The sequence below is a fragment of the Pongo pygmaeus genome, chromosome 1 (assembly GCF_028885625.2).
Source record: "Pongo pygmaeus isolate AG05252 chromosome 1, NHGRI_mPonPyg2-v2.0_pri, whole genome shotgun sequence".
Classification (NCBI taxonomy): domain Eukaryota; kingdom Metazoa; phylum Chordata; class Mammalia; order Primates; family Hominidae; genus Pongo; species Pongo pygmaeus.
In genome coordinates this window covers 88495237-88517419 of record NC_072373.2, presented here as the reverse complement: position 1 = coordinate 88517419, position 22183 = coordinate 88495237, and the positions used below count along the sequence as shown (strand labels likewise).

The window sequence follows — 22183 nt, the reverse complement described above, 5'->3', positions numbered from 1 at the left end:
CTGATAAGAGACAAGATGAGGCTCTTGATCTGGGTCTGTCTCCAAGCATCTTCATTATGGGTTCTCATGATTTTTGAGTTATTCATACTTTTCCCCTTACCAGAATACACATTTTATATAAAATCATCCCTTTCAAAGAATTCTCCTTTCTTTTTTTCCTTAGTGAAAAGTCTTGCTCTGTTGCCCAGGCTAGAGTGCAGTGACATGATCTCAGCTCACTGCGACTTCTGCCTCCCGGGTTCAAGCAATTCTTGTGCCTCAGCCTCCCAATTAGCTGGGACTAAAGGCATGCACCACCACACCCAGCTAATTTTTATTTTTTATAGAGACGGGGTTTCACCATGTTGGCCAGGCTGCTCTTGAACTCCTGACTTCAAGTGACCCGCCCACCTAGGCCTCCCACAGTGCTGGGATTACAGGTGTGAGCCACTGGGCCCCGCCCAAGAATTTTCCTTTCTGACTGACATATTTCAGTTTTAATAAATTGTGTGCCCCTCTATTTGTAACCATTTTGTTTTAGAAATATCTCCTTGTATTTTGTGCTTTCCCTTTCCCAGCTGTGATGGGAAAAAGAGACTCATTTCTGTTTTGATTTAGTGTGCTTGGAAATGCCCTACCTGACTCTATGTCTATCTCCTTTCATAAGTCATCTAAAAGATGTCGTCTGGTTCTTTTGTCTCGGTAGAATGTCTAGTAGTGGTATTTGGATCCTGAGACAATTCAGGGAAGTAGCATGTGCACTGTGTAGGACTTCCTGATCATTTTTAAATCGTGGCACAGAGAAAACCACACAAGTAAAGTTGTAAACAAATGAGGCTGCTTACAGCCAGGGGCAACTGGCCCTACCTGGCTATTCCTAGGCCTGAGAGCCACTCATTAGTTCTGTGTGCTGGTAACTCACACAAGGCATGTAGGTGGTCCCTGCATACTGTTTGTGAAGCTCCTTTAGTGTTGTAGAAAACCTAAGTCTTTAGTGTCAGGCGTACTTGGTTTCGTATTCTGACTCCACCACTTATTAACCATGTAGCTTTGGACAAATCATTTTAACTTCTCTGAATCTAAGTTCTTCATGTGCGAATGAGGGTGATAATACTTATCTTCTGGGGTTATTGAAAATTAGAAATAATGTGAGTCTAGTACCTCCTCCATAGTAATAATGTGAAAGGAAAATAAAAACTCAGGACTGCAGTTCACTGTGCCAAAAGAAAAAAAAAATTAAACTGAAAGCTGAGTCATGCAAGAAACTGACTTTCCATTCGATCCTAAGCAGATAGCTACAGATAAAAGATTAAAAATCTCCGTAGATGGCCAGGTGTGGTGGCTCATGCTTGTAATTCCAGCGCTTTGGGAGGCCAAGGTGGGTGGATCACTCAAGGTCAGGAGTTCAAGACCAGGCTGTCCAACATGGCAAAACCTCAGTTCTACTAAAAATACAAAAAAAAAAAAAAAAAAAATAGAAATTAACAGGGCGTGGTGGCAGATGCTTGTAATTCCAGCTACTTGGGAGGAGGAAGCAGGAGAATCGCTTGAACCCAGGAGGTGGAGGTTGCAGTGAACCGAGGTTGCACCTCTGCACTTCCGCCTGGGCGACAGAGCGAGACTCTGGCAAGAAAGAAAGAAACAAAGAAAGAAAGAAAGAAAGAAAGAGAAAACTCCGCAGGTTACTCGTTTCTGCCTTATCTTACATGAAGTGCCAATTTACCGAGAGCAAGACAATACATAATTGACTATTCCCCTACCTGCTACTTTTCCCTTACAACGTGTAGATTACCATACTCTTCCTCTTTCCCCTCCGGCCGGCTTTTCCTCTAAATATTGAAACCCTCAAATTCATCTTTGGAGAAAGTCACAGACCACTTACTGTTTCTGCGATTCCATGTTTTTTTCTTCCAGGCATGTCCTTAACCTTGGCAAAATAAACTCCTAAATTAATTGCAACCAGTCTCAGATACCCTTCGTTTTACAGTAAGGATTCATATGCTTACATAGTAACTATTAATTTTGGTTTCTTAGTGTGTTACCTATATATTGTATGCCTTTGTTTCTAATGATATTTATAAAGTATTGATGCCAGCTCATTGTTATCTCATCGCCAGTTAAAAAAAAAACTAATTTTTAACCTAAAAATTAGATAAGAGCTGGAGACGGATTTGGGGGTAGAACGGGGGCAGAAGTAAAAGCATGCATCAGAGTGGGTGGGGCTGTTGAAGGTTTCTGAAGACCACAGAGTGTGATAACAAGGTTTTACAGTGTCATTTCCTTAAGTATTAAAGTATTACAGCCTGCTTCCTGAGAAGGCATTTGGGAAAGAGTCCCCAGAAAGGGGCCCCAGGAGAGATTCCAGAGAAACTCATGTTTTGGAGATGTTGAGGGTGAACAAATGGTAATAAGGATGATGACAGAACGCAAGAAAAGAGAACTAGCATTCACCAGACACTCACGATGTACCAAGCACTTTGCTAACCCTCATACTCTCTTTTACTTTCCAAAAACCTGTAGTACTGTGGGTCTCAGCCAGGGGTGATTCGTCCCCTGGGGAACACTTGCTAACATCTGGGGGCATATTTGTTTTCACAACTGGGGGTGCCACTGGCATCTAACAGGTAGAGCCCAGGAGTGCTGCGGAACATCCTACAATGCTCAGGGAAGGTCCTCACAACAAGAATAATTTGGCCCAAAATGTCCATAGTGCTGAGGCTGAGAAACTGTGCTTAAATGGTAGGCACAATAATCTTCACGTTTACAGATTGGAACCTGGCACTCTGAGAAGCCACCTGGCACTCAAACCGAAACCTAACACAGCTCCAAAGCCCATGCTCTTTCACCATGCCATTGCAGTGAGAACAGGGATGGAAATGAGGGTGGCAAAAATGACCAAGATACAAAACCAGGGCACAGATTGGCACTCAATAGATACTTATTGGGATATTCATTAAATGGAAGAATGAATAAGAAAAAGAATGAATGAGGGCAGGGGAATAATGAGGATGAGTGTGGTCATTCTATTGCCGTCCTGACATACCTCTTTGTCCTTGTTCCACAACTCAACAGTGAGTCTGGGATTATGACAATAGAGAAAATTAAATGATGGTAGGTGGCCTGGAGTCCCCATGCTCAATTTCAGGAGGAGTCCAGATTCCAGGGCCTGGGTCTCCAAACGGAAGGAGAAGTACTAGAAGATTGCTGGTGCACGCTGTCCTCCGTCACCCTTTCTCAGGAGGATAGAGACTGAAACAGGAGGTTCTGAGCTGAGTTTTGGTGGCCATTTCCCTCTTTCTCCCAGAGGCCCAGGCCAGCTGTGGCCTCAGAGGAAGAAGAAGGGAGTTGTTTCCCTAGTTTCTAAAATTTCTGTGAATTTGAACATGGGCTACACCGGATTTATTCTGGGAAGCTCTGAATCTTCTAGGAGGGAACGACTGAGAGGAAAGAGGGTGGAAAGGGAGGAGCCTGTGATAAAACAGAACATTTCTTTTTCACTTCCCCTTTCAGACTCCAGAATTTGTTTGCCCTCTAGGGTAGAATCCGCCAAGCTTTGAGAGAAGGCTGTGACTGCTGTGCTCTGGGCGCCAGCTCGCTCCAGGGAGTGATGGGAATCCTATCATTCTTACCTGTCCTTGCCACTGAGAGTGACTGGGCTGACTGCAAGTCCCCCCAGCCTTGGGGCCATATGCTTCTGTGGACAGCTGTGCTATTCCTGGGTGAGTCAGGGCCCCCAGGAGGGAGAGAGGAATGGGAACCTCAGTTGGGGATAACCCTGGACAAGGATGAGGGGTGGCATGGGAAGCCCGTCAGGACACCCAGGGGAGGGAAGGCAGGCTGGTGAAGATGAAACCCTGATGACTGCTGGCTTTGGAAAGTCATCCAATGTGGCAGAGTTCAGGATTTTTTCAGTATCTTTTACCCAATCTCACTGAACACCCAGACTCTTGATGTTCTGTTGCTTTCCACATCAGAACTCGCTCTAAGAAAAGTCTAGTAACCTATACTTGAATGATAAATGAATGGCCAGAGTGTTTGCCTTCTTTGAAATTTATGTTTCACAAAAGACCAAATCTTAGGCAGGAGGGCCAGTGCTGCCTTGGGTAAGGGGTAGGGAGGAAGTTGTAAGATGCATTTTTGGGAGGAGGTGACAGTGGCCATTCTCTGTGCCCCCGCAACCACTTCATGTAGCAGAAGCCTGTTGTCTTCATGTGTAAGAATATTCCCCTGGGCAGAAGCATAGGGAGATCTGGGTTATCCAGGGAACAGGGGCTATGAGAATACACAAACCTGGGTAAGTCTGGAGTCATCTGTTGTGGGACCAGAGAAATCATGCATGCTTCTTTTTACTACACAGACCATGATGGGGAGGTACTGGATCTGATCAGCAAGAAAGCCAGGGTCTTAGGCCAAAATGGAGGGCTTTTCTAACCATGTTCTCAGCTGTTGGACAGGGGACAGTGACTAATTATGCTGAGTGGTTTGAAAAGCCTAGGGGAGGCCAAGTAGGGGAGACTTACTGCCAGGACTATCTCTCTAAGCTCAATTTCTGGGGCTTCAACCCTCACATTCTAGAGGAAAGCATATTGCCACTCATCCAAGTTGTGTGATGTGATTACTAGTGAAATGTGATCAGCTCTGGGGGCCCTCGGCTCTTGGCTGTCAATGCAGGATGATACTGGGCTACAGGAGGAAGAGGTAAGGAAGACAGAGTATTCCCCCATTAATAGGATGGAATGGATTAAAGTAGAAGAGAAAGTAAAGTGAACTACCTCATTTGTCATGTGGAGAAGTTCAGGCCTAGAGAGGTGATGTGCTTCTCTATCTCTGCTGCTAGGGCTACCAATGTGCCAGTCACCTGGGCAAGACTCCTGGGAAAGATCTTTGGTATTTTCTCCCATTTGCCTTTTGCTAAGTCATCAAAGATTTACCCCATTTTTTCCATTCTTATTGGGGCTGCCACATTTAGGTCTTCATCACTTGATAACTCAATTTTTATAGCACTCTCTGATGGGGTTTGATTGCTCCTGTCTCCCCTCCCCTGCATCCATGCTGCCCACCAAGGCCACGGCATCTTCAGGTCCAGCTATGGCTGTGTCAGTGCATTTAATAAATGCCTTCCATGCTGCTCCATTGCCTACTGCAAAAACTCTAATTCTGCCCTGCTAACCGTGTTCCCCATTGCACGCCAAATGAATCTTCTTCTACAGCCAGGCAGTATGTACACTGCACTTTCTGTTTTTACCACCTTTGCTCCTGCTGACTCTCCAAATTCTATGGGCAGGCACTGTTCTAGGACTTGGAGACTTATCAGTGAACATGACTGACAGCCTTCCTGACCGGAAATACGAGGTCAATGAACTTATTGTGAAGCAATAAGTACACCGGGTGGGAGCATATTTGGTATTTACTACTATTTATTAACTGTGGAATGGATACATAATTGGTGACTTCTCTCTCCTTTCCTCATCTTTTCCTTTTTTTCTCTCCCTCTTGCTCTTCTTCTTTTTTTACCCTCTCTCCCACTACACCGTCCCCCTTGCCAATCCTACATACTCAGGTTTTTAGCTACCGCTTCTATGTCAATAACCCCTAAACCTATTTCTCTTGCTTGCTTCTGTCAAGTATAATTTTATATTTCCATTGCTGGTTGGACACCTCTAAAACGATTCTCCAGCTCGAAAACAAAGCATATTCAAAATCCAACCTATCATCTCCTCCTTACAAATGTTCTCTTCCTCCTAACATTTGTATTTGTGTAAGCACAGCCACCCTTTTCCTAGTTATCCAACTTAAATCACCCCCACAGTCTATTAAATGCCAACTTCTCTCTGCCACTTAAATTTCTTCTGCATCTGTTTCCTCTTCTTCACCTCCTATTGTCAGTACAACTTTGGGCTCTCTTATCTCCTACCTAGATTCAACCAGTGAATGATTTCCAGAGCAATGGCACATAAAATTAATACGGCTACTGCTCTCTTTGAATTTATATTCTACTGAGGGATATAAACGGTAAGTAAACAAACAAGAAGGCATAAGTACAAATGGAAAAGGGCTATGAAGATGTAAACAGGGTATTGTGATAAGATTAGTTGTGGGGAAGAGAAGAGAGCAGCCTACTTTAAACAGGATGTTATGTAAAGAGTTTTCTGAGGGAGTGACATTTCAGCTGAGACTTTCAACATGGTAAGGATTCAGCCATTTGGTGATCAAGGATGCATTTCAGGGTAGAGGGATTGGCCTACAGAAAATCCCCAAATTTGAAGAATGCCAGGAAGGCCAGTGTTAATGAAGCTCAATCAGTAGGCGAAGAGGGATCTGAGCTGAGGCTGGAGAAGTAAGCACGGACCCAATTTGGTAGGGCTTGTAGACCATTTCCATTTTATTTTAAGACCAAAGAAAGGCAACTGAAGGCTTGTAAGCAGGGGAGTGACATCATCTGATTTTGTTTTTTTGTTTTTTTTTTTTTAAGGAACTAGCTTCTTTGTGGAAAATGGATTGTAGGGTGACCATAAGAAGTGAGGGGACAAATTAAGATATGGGAAAAAGCTGATGGTGACCTAAACTGAGTAGTGTCTATAAAGGGGATGAAGAGAAGTTAGTGGGTTCAAGATCTAAGTTGGAAGCAGGATCAACAAGACTTCCTGGTGTGGAAGGGGCTGGATTTTGGGAGACAGAGAAGTTAAAAGATGGCTTGCAGGTTTCTGGCCTATGTAGCTGGGTGGATAACGAAGATACATATTGACATGGGGAAGACGGAGAGAAACAGAATGTGTCCACTTGATATGACAACATGAAGCCATTGGTGATTTTGACAAGAAAAGTTTTAGTGGACTGCTGAGGGCGGAGTCCAAATTGCAGAGAATTAGACAGTGAATGAGAGGAGAAAAAATGAGGACAGCCTATGTAAGAAAAACAATGGAGAAATTTAGTTTTGAAAGGGACGAGACAGGCCAGGCACGGTGGCTCACGCCTGTAATCCCAACACTTGGAGAGGCCGAGGTGGCTGCATCACTTAAGGTCAGGAATTCAAGACCAGCTTGGCCAACAGGGTGAAACACCATCTCTACTAAAAATACAAAAATTAGCCGGAGGTGGTTGGGCAAGCCTGTAATCCCAGCTGCTTGGGAAGCTGAGGCAGGATAATTGCTTGAATCTGGGAGGCGGAGGTTGTAGTGCACTGAGATGGTGCCGCTGCACTCCAGCCTGGGTGAAACAAACAACAACAACAACAAAAACCACGAGAAATGGGACAGTAGCTGGAATTATATGTGGTGTTAAGGAAAAGTTTTTTTTGTTTTTTGTTTTTAATGAAAGATACTGAAATAAATTTACCATTGATGGGAAGATCCAGCTAAGAGAGAAACTGGTGATGCAGAAGAGAAAGTGAATAACAGAAAGGAAAATCCTTGAGAGGATTAAAGGGAATGGGATCCAGAGTACTCGCTTTGAGACTGACCATAGATAGGAGGAGAGATGCTTTCTCCAGTGAAATGCAAGGAAGGAGAAGACAGGTAGAGATGCAGATAGACTGGTAGATCTAGTCGGGGGATGATATGAGATCTTCTGTGTAACCTCTTTTGTTTTCTCTGTGAAATATGAGGAAAGGCATCAGCTAAAAATGAGAGAGGACTGGAGGCAGAGGGTGGGATGAGAAAGCTTGGGGAATGAGGAAAAGATGAGTGTCACTACTCAGAGTAGCAGAGCAAATTTCTTGGAAAAAAGTGCCACAATGACAGTTCAGTGTCCTTTTGAATGCAGTGATCGCACATTTACTGCGTCAACAGTTTGCCTTCTTGTGTGGTAATTTCAGTAACACGCAGCTGAGCAAGTAAAGGCATGGAGAATACAGGTGCATTTGGTAAAGATAGAGAAAGGCAACGAAGTTAAGGGGATTTGCAAGGAGGTAATTATAATGATACCTCATTGAATTCAAGCTAGATGGGGGTGGGTGGGAGGTAAAGGCAAACATGTGCTCAAGGATAGACAGTGGTAAGATGGATGCTTTGGGGTTCTTGACAAGGTCAAAGATTATTCTGGGGGCTGTACTTGAGCAGAGAAAGTTCATCTCCAAAGAAAGAAAGTTTACTAATGATGAGCAGTTCAAGGAATGAAGAGGCCAGGTGTTTGATGGGTTATCCACATATTCTGGATCACTGCAGTCATCTCTTTTTTTTTTTTCTTTTTCTTTTTCTCTGATCTCATTCTTCCATCACAATTAGTTTCTTTCTTAATTAAGCTCTTTGGCATTTGCTCTGTTCCAATCTATTTGACACTGCACTTTCAGCCCCAATTTTAAAATTCTAAGTGACTTCCCACTGTGTACTGAACCAAGGAGCGAACTTATAAAAAAAAACTTAAATTTATTTGAAATTCACTATGTGTCATGTAGCACACTAAATGCCTTCTCTGGATTATCTCATTTAATCCTAACAACAACCCTATGAGGTAGATACTGCTGTCATTATCTTCATTTACAAGCAAGGAAACTGAAGCAGAGAAAAGCTAAGTAATTTGTGAAAGGTCACTTAGCAGTAGCGGAGTCAGCATTTAAACTCAGTATGTGCTTTCCCCCACTGCCACACCACCTGGCACTAGAAGCCCTCCAGAGTATGACTTCTACCTTGCTTTCCTGCTTTGTCCCTCATTATTGGAAGTGCTTGAGGAAAGACCAGAAATCAAGTAGAAGTTGGGCTGCAACTTGCTGGGAATGTTGCCAAGTACTTGCTGCTCCTTCCCATGGAATACCTCTTCCCTCTCAGCCAAAATCCTATCAGTCCTGGAAGGTCCTTGATGAACCTGGAAGGTCCCATCTTCTCCATGGGATTCCCCTCCTTATGAACCCCAAACCCTCCCAAACACAGAGCCCTGGGATCTTTTCTTTCTCTGAACCTCCATAGCATGTTATCCATATTCCTCTAATGTCATCTCTTTTACATCAGATTACACATGTGCTTATCTCCACCGTTAGATTCTTGTCCTCAGTGGAAGTAGGGACTTACATTCTTTTCCCTTAGGTGAACTCAGCATGCATTGCAGGGCAGTAGGAAGCCAATGCAGGTTTGTTGATTAATGTTGGATGCAAAGGAAGGAAGTGATTGGTCCAAGTGTATATTTCGAGATATTGGAGCATCGGGACCAGAATCCAGTTCTGTAAACTTTGAAGCCAACGCTTTCTCCACATTGCCCCCTTTTCACCTCTTGGTTCTGATTCCATTTCCTTCCATACTTTTGTCCCTGAAAATATACATGCACTTGGAAGCTTCTTGACTTTCTCTCAGCCCAGATGCAAGAGAAAACCCTCACACATGGACAGATGGACACACACACACACACACACACACACACACACACAGCTCTGATTCACCTAAGGACCCAGCTTTGCTTCTTAACCCAAAAATAGCACCCACAAATCTTTATCCACCCTAGCCCACACTTTGCCTCCACTATGGAAGCTCTTTTCTTAACCCAGTGGCATCCCCCTACCCCTGCATAAAGTCACAGATCTAGTGCCCTTTTGCAGTCTCTTCCTCCTTTTATCAGATATTTCTAATAGTAAAAACCTGGAAGACCTAAATGCCAAGCAAAAGAGTTGTTAAATAAATCACAGGACATCCAAATAGTGGGATATAGTGTAGCCATTTAAAACGACAACATGGGCAGGGAACAGTGGCTCACACCTGTAATCCCAGAATTTTGGAAGGCTGAGGTGGGTAGATCACTTGAGTTCAGGAGTTCGAGACCAGCCTGGCCAACATGGTGAAACCCCTTCTCTACTAAAAATACAAAACTTAGCTGGGTGTGGTGGCACAGGCCTGTAATCCCAGCTCTTGGGAGGCTGAGGCAGGTGAATTATTTGAACCCGGGAGGCGGAGGTTGCAGTGAGCCAAGATCACGTCATTGCACTCCAGCCTGGGTGACAGAGTGAGACCCTGTCCCCCAACAAAATAAAATAAACTAAAATAAAATGACAACATAGAAACAGATTCATCTACTAGAACTTGCATTGCTCAGTGAAAAATCAGGTTAAAGAACAATTTTTAGAGTATATTCTCATTTACACTTATGTATGTCTGTATGTGAACAGCGTGTGTGTGTGATCACAGAAAAAAATCCAACAGGATGTATGCCAAGGTGATAATATTTTGCTCCTGTGTATTTTCTATTTTTCTGTAGTGATCATGGATTACCTGTGCAATTTCTACCCCCTCCCAACAAAAGAACAAATCTTGCTCTCAGGATAAACTCTGGCAAAATTATTTATACTGATGCATAAATCATATGTAAAGCCCAACAGAGACCTCTTTCCAGAGGCATATTTATTTTAATCAGTCAAGAGGGGTAAGCCAAAGGAAAATGTCACAAAACAGGTAGAAGAGGGTGTTATATAATTTTATTTCATTTTTGTATGTTACTGGGAGTTCTCAGTCCTTTTAAAAGTGCAGCTCATCCAGGCAGTCCCAGGTGATATGGCCATGAGGGCTGTGCTGTAGGTGAAGGGCGCTCTGGGCCTGGGCAGTCTCTGGGCCAAAGTGGGCAGGTGTCAGTTCAGACACTCCACTGTGGCACTGTGGGCTGATCTTTGCTTTCTGTCTTACAGCTCCTGTTGCTGGGACACCTGGTAAGTACTCCACCCACAGCCTTTCCTTCCCTCGGATCCCCTTTTCCTCTCCTCCCAGTGCCCTGTCTGGAGGTGCTCTAAATGCACCAGCAACTGAGCCCAGTACCAAGTCAGGGCCAGGAAAGAGTAATTGCTCCCGAAAGATCCCCTGCTCCCTCTTCCACTCTCCTCCTTCCTTTTCCTCCTTCCATGGAGGCAAGTGGCAGGCAGCCACGGTGTTCAAATGGGGGAGCTGTCACAGAAAATGAGAACTCTGACCTCTCTCTCAACTGCCTTCTGCTGTCCAAATAAAACCAAGGGCTTCCTCTCTCCAAATAAAATTCAGGCACATGCAAAACCACATGGCCCGCATATGTTGTCCCCCTGTGTTGCTAAATCCTTGACTGTGCATGTTTCTGAGAGCTCCAAGGCCTGTTCCCTGACAGAGTGGTCTCTGCATACCTCTGGCTACACTTTGCTGGGCACTTCTGTGTTTGTGCCACTCAGCCTCCACCGCTCCAGGACTGGCCCTCCAGCTTTTCTCCCTCTCTCTGTATCCTTCTGAGGCCAGAGAGGCTCGTCTATGCTTGGGTGTGAGGACGGGCCATCTTGACCTCGTTTTTAAAGTATACAGAATGACATTAGGTCAGAACGGAAACCTGATATCCGACTCCCATGCCTGCCATCTCCACCAGAGCCCCCACTTATCTTCAGCCAGCCCCAGGGGAAATTTATCCACTAGTGTCCAAATGCCTTTTGTTTATCGGGGAGAAAAGTTAGTCTCAAAAGAGTATGTATGTATGGGGTGTCTGTGTGTCTGTGGTGGTGGGGAGAGGTTGGTGGGGAGAGAGAGAAGGAACTGGTGAAGATATCTCTGGTAAAGTATATGTATTTCTAGGGTGTTTCTCTTGCCTGCTCCCTCCTTCTTCCCTGTTGCCCTGTCTGAGTCCTGGGCTCCCTGGGGCCCTTGTGGTGGGATGTATGAGCAAAAGCAACTGCCTTCAGTTGCAGAACCATTCTGGGCCTGGCTCAGCTTTTGGTGCCCCCATTAGGCCTACAGTGCTTCTTTGTCTGAGATTCAGGGCCTGCTCAGGCTCTTGGGCTTCCTCTTCCTCACGCTACCTCTTCTCTCTGCCCCTCAGCAGCTCCCCCAAAGGCTGTGCTGAAACTCGAACCCCAGTGGATCAACGTGCTCCAGGAGGACTCTGTGACTCTGACATGCCGGGGGGCTCACAGCCCTGAGAGCGACTCCACTCGGTGGTTCCACAATGGGAATCTCATCCTCACCCACACGCAGCCCAGCTACAGGTTCAAGGCCAACAACAATGACAGTGGGGAGTACACGTGCCAGACTGGCCAGACCAGCCTCAGCGACCCTGTGCATCTGACTGTGCTTTCTGGTCAGTGGAGGAAGGCCCCAGGGTGGACCTGGGAGGGCCAGGACGAATGAAATCTGCTTTCAGGCAGAGGTTTGCAGGAAAGGGGGGTGGCCTGCTTACTGGGAAGTATGATATGGCTGTGAGTTGCCTCAGCACATATCAGTGGTTGTTTTTGCCTCAGTCCTGATTGAACAGAAGAAGGTTACAAGGCCAAAAACGGGCAGCCAAGTGTGAGAGAAGCAGAATGAAATCCCTACTGCATAAAACCCATTTCCATTTTAATGGCAGAATTGAAAAGCACAGACTACAACCGAATCCTAGCCCTGGAAATGACTCACTATACAACATGATGAATTCATTTAACCCTCGAGTTTCCATTTCCTTACCTGCTCCATGGGGCACTAACGCCTCCCTCAGAGGCTTCTGGTGAGAATCAGTGTTTCCCTGCCCCCACCCCGCCCTCCATGCCCCTTCTCCACGTTCTCACTGTGCTAGGTGCTCTTCTCTGTTTTTCTCTTCCACCAGCCTGTGGGAAACCTGAGATGAAAGTCATGTCTTATCCACCTTTGTATTTCCAGCATCTGAAACTGGGCAGAGCTTAATAAATATTTTGCTGGAGAGGTTGATGATCTTACAAAAAGCTCCCATTGAAAGGTGGCTCTCTGTAAAGCAAAGTTACAATGAGATTGTGATGAACATTGTCCTTGTGGCTTTTCACTTAGTCCCCTCCCTTCACCTGAATAGAAAATTTTCCTCAAAAGTACACAGCAAACGAATGACCCACTGGTGACACTGCTGCCTTTAGACCCTGCTGGAAAGAAGCTCCACATTTATTAACATTCCCAAAGTAAATTTATTAAGTAGCATTCATCAGGTAACATTTGTTGCACATTCATGACTTTCTACTGTCCACAAATGCATATGTCCTTATCATATGCAGACTCCTCGGTCAGACTGGATTCCTCCCTCTCGCCTCGACATGGAAGAGATGGCATCTTAGGGTCTCTTGTGTTCTTCCTGCAGAGGCCTGTCAGGCAGGAAAAGGCTGCAGCTGCCTTCCTGGGAGAAGGAGGAGATGAGTGTATCCTGAACACCTATTATGTGCTAGGGGCTATTGTAGATACATGACATTATCATGCTCATTTTCACAAATGAGGAAACTGAGTCTCAGAAGACTTAAATTATTTGCCCAAGAGTTCATAAATGACAGAGCCAGCATTAGAGTCCAGGACTGTCTGATTTCAGACCTAAGCTGTTCCCTCTGCACATCATGTCCCACCAGTAAGGAAGATCTGGATCTCAGACCTGAGCCAAGACCTCCCGGGTCCTCTGGGGTTTTTTGTGTCTTTCAGAGTGGCTGGTGCTCCAGACCCCTCACCTGGAGTTCCAAGAGGGAGAAACCATCGTGCTGAGGTGCCACAGCTGGAAGGACAAGCCTCTGGTCAAGGTCACATTCTTCCAGAATGGAAAATCCAAGAAATTTTCCCGTTCGGATCCCAACTTCTCCATCCCACAAGCAAACCACAGTCACAGTGGTGATTACCACTGCACAGGAAACATAGGCTACACGCTGTACTCATCCAAGCCTGTGACCATCACTGTCCAAGGTATGGGGGGTCTGCCAAGATGTAGGGAGGGGAGAAGAGGGGATGGACAAGGGCTGAGGTCACATGGGCCTACATGGAGGTCTGAGAAAGGCCACAGCGCAAAATTGGGCACTGGAGCAAAGAGGAGTGGTGTGGAGGCCTGGCTAAGTATTGACCAATGAGCAGGAGTAGGGGCCAGAGCTTGGAGCCCTCAGGTGCTAGGTAGTCAGGCTGTTGTTCCACTTTGAAATGCAGGCCCCAGACTAAGGACGGCAGCGAAGCAGAGCTCCCTCGTTGGTGCAGAGGTTCCCTAAGCTCCTGGGCATTCCTAAGAACTGAGGTTTGCTTTGTTTCTTCTCATGGCTCATGTTATAGCCATTCACTCCAGAAAGCCTGGCACGTCATGGACTGTTCAAGGCTGTGCTCCATAGAGTAATGATGCCTCCAGCTATGCGAGGCTTTGGGCCTACCCTTCCCACTGCCCCTGAGGGCTAAGGGGAGCCCTTCCCTCTGCTCCTGCCTGCTCACCAATGTGCCTTTATTAGTTTGGTGGAGAAACCTTGGTAGGCAGGAGGCATAAGTCCAGCCACAGAAACCCTGTGCAGATGAGGCTGGGGATGTAGTGAGTGCTGCAGAAATGAGTGACTCAGACACAGAAGAGCTTCGGGTGACAAGCACTAGGACATAGCATTGGATGGGGGGGAGGTGGGACAAGGAGAGTACTGCCTGTCCTGATGTCTGTCTTCCCTAGCGCCCAGCTCTTCACCGATGGGGATCATTGTGGCTGTGGTCACTGGGATTGCTGTAGCGGCCATTGTTGCTGCTGTAGTGGCCATGATCTACTGCAGGAAAAAGCGGATTTCAGGTTTGTAGCTCCTCCCAGTCCCTTTTGTTATAAGTTTCCACTTGGCCCAGGCCCTAACCCCAGACATTGCCAGAATCCCTCTCTTTGGGCTAGATAGACATTCAAATCTAGGCCCGTATTGTATTATATTCATTCGTTCATTTATTAGATCATTCATTTGACAAGACTTGAACAAACTAGCTTATGTGTCAGCCAATGCGTGAGACATGGTGGGTGATGCCAAGATGAAGTCCAGTCCCTGCACTTGGGGAGTTCTCAGCATTGTGAGGAAGACAGGGTCATTATAATAAGATGGGATAAGAGCAATGATAAGGACAGGAAAAGCTTAGGATAGAAGTACAGAGGAGGCTCCATAGCCCAACAAGGGCTGAGGCAGTTGGAGAAGGTCTCAGGGAGAGCAGTGTAGTGTAGTGATGGAGTGCACATAGTGGGGCCGGACTGCCTGGGTTCAAATCTAGTTCTACAGCATACCAACTATATGACCCAAGTGAGTCACTCCACCTCTCTCTGCCTCAGCTGTCTCATGTGGAAAATGGGGACACTAATAGGACTTACCTCACAGGGTTGCCATGGGGATGAAAGAGGCTGACACTCTTACACCAGTGCCTGGTAGGCAGTTACAGCACACAAACAGGGCTGTTGCCATTCTGGAGGAGGTGGTGTGTGAGGGCAGCGCTTAGCTAGGGAAGGAGGACTCCCCAGGCACTGGGTCAAGGCAGGGATTGAAGCTGGGTGGGGCTCATATGGGTGTCGAAGGGGGAGTAGAGAGGATACTGCAAGCCTCTGAGAAAGAGAAATAATCCCACTAACACCTCACAAAGCACTTTGCAATTGGTTCATAGCCAGGACCTCAGTTACTGATGATAAGTAAATACAGAGAAACAGAGAGAGAGAGAGACTGAGACACAGGGGTGTTTTTAAAAGGCAGAGCAAGCCTCAGACAGATGCCATGGAGTGGCCTTTCTGACACTTCTGGGCATCCCCATGGGTGAGCTGAATTCTGCCTCTGGACTAGCCCTTTTCCAGGCGGGAGCAGCCCCTGAGCAGGGGAACTGGGGGTGGGAGGACAGGAAACGTCTGCCAGAGGGAAGGCCTGAGCTGGTCCCATCCAATCCTGGCCCTGGTCCTTGGTCCTGAGTTCTCAGGCCCCACCGCCTAATCCTACTAACCTCCTGTGTGCCCCTCCCAGCTCTCCCAGGAAACCCTGAGTGCAGGGAAATGGGAGAGACCCTCCCTGAGAAACCAGGTGAGTAAAGGGTTGTCTCAGGGATTCAGTGATGGCTCACCAGGGCTGCCGGCTGGACCGGAGCCAGCGAGAAGGGGCTTGTGCGAGTTCAGCTGGGAGCCAGGGAGGGAGCAGCGATGGGGGGATGGCCGGGGCTCAAATCGCTTGGTCAGCTCTGAGTCTAACTCCTGGGCCTAAAGATGACCTCTCTGGAGATGAGAAGAGAAACACCAGTCCCAGATATAGAGGAGAGGGCTGTGTCTGAATTTCTGGTACCAGGAATCTGGTGATACTTCCAGAGCAGGAAATCAGAGATACTTTGGTCTTTCTGTGGAGCTTTGGCAGAGCTGGCAAAGGATAGGGCTAGCGGCTGTAAGACTGAGGCCAATCAGATACGGGAGGCAGGAGTCTAAGGGAAAAGGAGGAGGAGGCCTGGAAACCCCTCGATTTGCTGAGGAATCTGCCTCTGTGGAGGGATGGGGTGGAGTGGCCAGGCTCAGCTGTCTGTGGAACACTAAGAGGAGGTTTGGGCTTGAGAAAATTCTGGGGGACTAGGGGCACTAGTGGGCTCTACTCTGTGGGCAAAGCTCAGTTCTGATGCCCACGCACTCAAGGTTGACTGAATTTTAGCCTGGTTCTGCCCCCATCACACAGTGGAGCCTTGAGCAAGTCAGTCTCCCTGATGGGGTTCAGTCTCCTCACTGAGGAAATGAGTGGGTGGCCGGGGTGACCTCTCAGGCCTTCTAGATTTGACATTCCGAGAGCCAAGGGTCACCCAAGCCCTGGCCCAGGTGGGAGTGTGTAAAGGAACTTCCAGGAGGATGCCAGGCAACTTCCAGACTGTAGTTAAAGTCAGAGCACAAAGGAAACCAGGGCTTTCTCCGGGGGTTTCCATGACAGTAAGAACAGGCAGAAAAAAGAGGCTGTCAAAGACCCCAACTCAGAAGGCTGGAGTATGATTCAGAGCAGAGCCAACAGATTTAAGAGCTTGAGCAAAATATCACTTGTTCAGCTGTGCTTGCAGCAAGGTCACGTGTCCGCTGGCCAGGCCCAGTGGGGAATAGGGGCCTGTGTTCACACCAGGGCCAAAGCAGATCTGGAAAAAACAAAGTCCAAGCAACTGGATTATCCGTCTTGTTGTGTGGTTCTGTCTACACTGGCATAAGCACATTTCACAAGGCACTTTTGCAGCCAGGCATTGGGGCTGCATAAATGGTTTTTAAAAAATCCTTTCCCAAAAGGCAGAGCTGGGTTGCTGGGATTCCTGGGGAATGTATTAGAATGGGAATTCAGAATGTGGCTTACTGCAGAATTTACATCATGGCAATAAAGGCTCTCTGTGTTCAGGGGGTGAGAGAAGAGACTAGATGCATTGTCTCAGATGTCTCCTGACTTCCTGAGAAATGCCACTTTGCAGATACTGGGGCTGCTTTTCACACTGGCTAAGTCAGTTCATGGCAAAATATGAGGGAATTCAGTGTGTTTCAGACACTAACCAGACAAAGTCCATCCTTCCTTTCTCCTTCCCTCCCTCCCTTCCTCCCTTTCTCACTCACTCTCTCTTCCCTTTTAATGCCATGGAGTACCATATTTTTCAAAGTTCCAACAAAGATGCACTACATTTAGACAATGTGGAAATGGCCCTCAGCCTTCTCTCCCAGAAGTCTGTGGCCAGCAAAAATCTGGACTTTACTTCACTCTGATGCTGAACACCCCCCTCCCCCACCTCTTCCCCAATATCTCAGATCCCAAGCCTCCCTGGTTTGCTTCTAGGAAAGCTCAGCAATTCCTTGAAAAGAATGTAGCTCAAGTGACTGCTCCACTTTTTCACCTTGGCCTGTGGGGAAGGCTGTGGCTGGGCTACCCTGTGCATGGATCAATGAGGTCATATTTACCCAGTGCTTGGCCTAGAGGCCCAAGACAGGGTCAGCAGTGCTTGCTTTGGCTCTAGTTTGAGCGTTGGTTTTGCAGCCTCAGCATCAGCACAGGCAGGCCCTCGTCACCAGCAGTGCTCTGGCTGATATTTCTTCTTTTTCCCACAGCCAATCCCACTAATCCTGACGAGGCTGACAAAGTTGGGGTGAGTGATCCCAGCCATCTCCCCCTCCCTTCTCCCCTGTTGCCTTTTCTGTTGCCTTCTTTCCTAGGCCCTCTCTGTGGATCCTCACTGCTGGTTTCTGCCTTCTCTAGGCTGAGAACACAATCACCTATTCACTTCTCATGCACCCGGATGCTCTGGAAGAGCCTGATGACCAGAACCGTATTTAGTCTCCATTGTCTTGCATTGGGATTTGAGAAGAAAATCAGAGAGGGAAGATCTGGTATTTCCTGGCCTAAATTCCCCTTGGGGAGGACAGGGAGATGCTGCAGTTCCAAAAGAGAAGGTTTCTTCCAGAGTCATCTACCTGAGTCCTGAAGCTCCCTGTCCTGAAAGCCACAGACAATATGGTCCCAAATGACCGACTGCACCTTCCGTGCTTCAGCTCTTCTTGACATCAAGACTCTTCCGTTCCACATCCACACAGCCAATCCAATTAATCAAACCACTGTTATTAATAGATCATAGCAACTTGGGAAATGCTTATGTTACAGGTTACATGAGAACAATCATGTAAATCTATATGATTTCAGAAATGTTAAAATAGACTAACCTCTACCAGCACATTAAAAGTGATTGTTTCTGGGTGATAAAATTATTGATGATTTTTATTTTCTTTATTTTTCTATAAAGATCATATATTACTTTTATAATAAAACATTATAAAAACAACATTCCGTTTACCTTTTCAAGGCTGTATTGGTTGGAGTGTAGATTGAACTGCCTGGGGTCTGTTTCTCTTCAGTGATGAGACTCTTAGGAAGGCAGGAATGGATAGGACGTGGGGGGGAGAGGAGAGATGGGGATTTAGAATGTAGAGTGAGTGCCCCTTTTCTTAAAACTGAATACAGTCATGCACCACATAATGATGTTTAGTTCAACAGCAGACTGCATATATGATGGTGGTCCCATAAAATTATAATACCATATTTCTATTGTACCTTTCCTATTCCTATGTTTAGATATATGAGTACTTATCGTTGTGTTACAATTGCCTAAAGTATTCAGTACAGTAGCATGCTGTACAGGTTTGTAGCCTAGGGGCAATAGGCTATACGCTACAGCCTAGGTGTGTAGTAGGCCACACCATTTAGGTTTGTATAAGTACCTGCTATGATGTTCACACAACAAAATTGCCTGCATTTCTCAAAATGTACCCCCATATTTCAACAACGCATGACTGTACTCTTCTGCCAATGACCTTGTATTCTTGTTTCCATGTCTTCTTCTCTTTCCTCCTATGGCAAATAAAACACTGTTTTGCAACACAAGTTCACAGGAAGTCAAACTTCAGATGAGCCCTGAGTGGAGATTGCTGACATGTCCTGCTCTGCTATTCTCCCAATGTAGTTACCAGAAGGATGTGACCTTCTCAGAGAAGTCATCCCAGGCAGATTAGAAACATGACTGGCAGTCTCCTTGAGGGTTTGGTGAGTGCCCTTGGAGAGGCTTCATTTTCCTGGGACTCTAACGCAGTAACATTGTGCAACATTTGTTGCACTTTTTATGGTAGGATAAAAAGTACTCACTTTTTATGGTCCCACAATCAGATTTCATACACACTTATTGTTTTAGTAATAAGGGATAATAATTAAAATTACTGCATTATTAAGGGCTTACTTTGTGCCAAACTATATGCTTTAGAATTTAGAGAATTTATGATTAGCCTTTTATATTTCCTCTTTTGTGAGTTTCCTGTGTATTTATTCTTTGCCCATTTTTGTAGATACAATGTATGTCCCTTTATTTATAAATTGCACAGTAGTAACTTATTTCCTTTTATTTATATGTAAATTATTTCACTACACTAATAATGTGTTCTTTTTATAAAATTAAGATACAGATAGGGAAAACAAAAAAATTAGATCGCCCATAAATCCATAAACCAGGAATAATTAATGCTAACATTTAAGGATATCAATCCACATTCCTGTCTGTGGCAGTGTGCATTTGTGTTTTAAAAATTGGATCCCAGCTACTTGAGAGGCTGAGACAGGAGAATCGCTTGAACCCGGAAAGCAGAGGTTGCAACGAGCCGAGATCGCACCATTGCACTTCAGCCTGGGCAAAAAGAGTGAAACTCCGTCTCAAAAAAAAAAAAAAAATTGGATCATATCATATATTTTTACATGTTAATAAATACACTCAGGCAAAAATGTATGGTCATTGTAAGCATGTAAGCCCAAATAATGCAGAAAGATAAGGAGTAAAAAGTAGACGTTCCATTTTGTCATCAGTTCCCTCTATCCTCTTCCCTTTTCTTTTTTTTTTTTTTTTAAGAGATAGGGTTGTAGCCCAGGCTGGAGTGCAGTGGTAGGATCACAGTTCATTGCAGCCTCAAACTCCTGGGCTCAAGTGATCTTCCCACCTCAGCCTTCCTAGTAGCTGGGACTACCACACCTGGCTAATTTTTAAGAATTTTTTGGCCGGGCATGGTGGCTTACGCCTGTAATCCCAGCACTTTGGGAGGCCGAGGCAGGCGGATCACGATGTCAGGAGATCGAGACCATCCTGGCTAACACGGTGAAACCCCGTCTCTACTAAAAAAAATCCAAAAAAAAAAAAAAAATCATCTGGGCTTGGTGGCGGGTGCCTGTATCCCAGCTACTCGGGAGGCTGACGCAGGAGAATGGCGTGAACCCGGGAGGCAGAGCTTGCAGTGAGCCAAGATCGCGTCACTACACCCCAGCCTGGGCGACAGAGCGAGACTCCGTCTCAAAAACAGAAAAAAAAAAAAAAAAAAAGAAGGAACTTTTTGGCTGGGCGCGGTGGCTCATGCCTGTAATCCCAGTACTTTGGGAGGCAAAGGTGGGTGGATCACTTGAGGTCAGGAGTTCGAGACCAGCCTGGCCAACATGGTGAAACTCCATCTCTACTGAAAATACAAAAATTAGCCGGGTGTGGTGGCTCATGACTGTTTAGTCTCAGTTACTTGGGAAGCTGAGGCATGAGAATTGCTTGAACCTGGGAGGCGAAGGTTGCAGTGAGCCGAGATCATGCCATTGCACTCCAGCCTGGGGAACAGAGTGAGACTCGGTCTCAAAAAAAAAAAAAAGTTTATAGAGACGGGATTTTGCTATGTTGTCTAGGCTGATCTCAAACTGTGAGCCTCAGGCAATCCTCCCCACTTAGCCTCCCAAAGTGGTGGGATTACAGGTGTGAGCCACTGTGCCTGGCCCTGACACGCTATCTAAAGTCGGAAACTTGACTCCTGATCCCCAGGGTCAGTTTCTTTACTGATAGTTTTTCAATAAGCCATTTAGATAGTTGGGTTGATTACATAGCCAGAGGGGGCATAAAAATACCTCTAAGAACTTCTGCTTTGAGCTCTCCCATAGCCAAGATTCCTTGCATGGATCTTGGTGGTTTAATCCAGACAAAAAGCGCAAATAAGGTACAGTAACTATAAGGATGCTAGGGAGCTTGCACATGGAATCTCTTGGACTCCCGGTAATTGCCTAGACTTTCTTTCTCTTGCTATACTTTTAAATAAGCGCTTTGTTTGAGCATGCTCGGTAGAGTTTGATGAGTTCTTTCAAATATCTTCTTCAGCAGGGACATCCCTGACTGCACGTCCCCTACTGCTATTCCTCTGCTCTTATTTCCTTCATGGTATCTATCACTGTATGTAATCATGCATTTTTTTGCTTAAATATTTACTTACAAGTTCTAAAATGTAAGCTCACTCTGGGCAGGGTGTTTGTATTATTCACTGGTGTATTCCAGAGACTAGAACAATGCAATCACTATTTATTGAATGAGTTAATGAATGAAATCATATTATATTTATCCAAAACTCTTAAATGCTTTAAATAGATCTTTACTATATTTGGAACTTATTTTTGGACTTGGTGTAAGGTGAGAACCTAATATAATTTTTCCACATGAAAGTCAGTTGTTCCAATACCATTTGTTGAACAGTTGAATAATTTGAAATCCTAATTTATCACCTAAATTCCCACTTATAGGTCTATTTTTAGCCTCTCTTCTATTACATTGTTCTATTTGTCTATTTCTGCATCAATACCACATTTTTAGTTATTGCAACTTTATAGTGTACTTCGATATATAGAAGGTCAAGTTATCTCTCATTCTTTTGTTTCAAGGTTTTCTTGGCTACTACTGTGCTGCTTCTCTTCCAGATGTACTTAAGAATTCCATAACACTATTATGATATTGGTAGAATTGCATTGCATTTATAGATATTATTTGGGTAAGGTTTGACATCTGTGTCATATTGAGGCTTCCCAAGTTACAACTCTTCATTCATTCAGACTTATAGAATTTTCCTGTAATATCATATGAGCTTGGTACATTTTTTGTGATAGATCTTTAACAAACTTTGTTTTCTGTCATTTTTGGTCTGGTTACGATTTTCTCTCTCTCGGGAGTCAATTTTGAAAACTTTTGCTTTCCTAGGAATCATCCATTTTATAGGTATGCAGTGGTAC

At 45.4% G+C, this 22183-nt stretch overlaps 1 protein-coding gene across 4 annotated transcripts; it reads left to right on the top strand.

Moving 5' to 3' along the window:
* The first annotated feature begins 3487 nt into the window (after positions 1-3487).
* Positions 3488-18083, top strand: FCGR2B (Fc gamma receptor IIb). 4 transcript variants are annotated; one of them, XM_054487131.1, is made up of 8 exons: positions 3488-3698; positions 10580-10600; positions 11722-11979; positions 13311-13565; positions 14296-14409; positions 15599-15655; positions 17677-17714; positions 17825-18083. In XM_054487131.1, exons 1-8 carry the CDS (start codon positions 3587-3589, stop codon positions 17900-17902), a joined length of 933 nt encoding a protein of 310 aa, XP_054343106.1. In that variant the 5' UTR covers positions 3488-3586; the 3' UTR covers positions 17903-18083. The 4 variants fall into 4 exon arrangements, with proteins under 4 accessions (XP_054343106.1, XP_054343107.1, XP_054343109.1 ...); XM_054487132.1 differs by having other exon boundaries at positions 3504-3698; positions 11725-11979; XM_054487134.1 differs by lacking the exon at positions 15599-15655 and having other exon boundaries at positions 3504-3698; positions 11725-11979.
* Positions 18084-22183: the final 4100 nt, after the last annotated feature.

What these genes read in the sequence shown, in the direction of transcription:
- FCGR2B (XM_054487131.1), top strand. Translation starts at nt 3,587, where the DNA reads ATGGGAATCCTATCATTCTTACCTGTCCTTGCCACTGAGAGTGACTGG. An exon ending in CAGGAAAAAGCGGATTTCAG is followed by an intron (nt 14,410 to 15,598) that starts GTTTGTAGCTCC and finishes TGCCCCTCCCAG; the next exon opens with CTCTCCCAGGAAACCCTGAG. An exon ending in GACCCTCCCTGAGAAACCAG is followed by an intron (nt 15,656 to 17,676) that starts GTGAGTAAAGGG and finishes TTTTTCCCACAG; the next exon opens with CCAATCCCACTAATCCTGAC.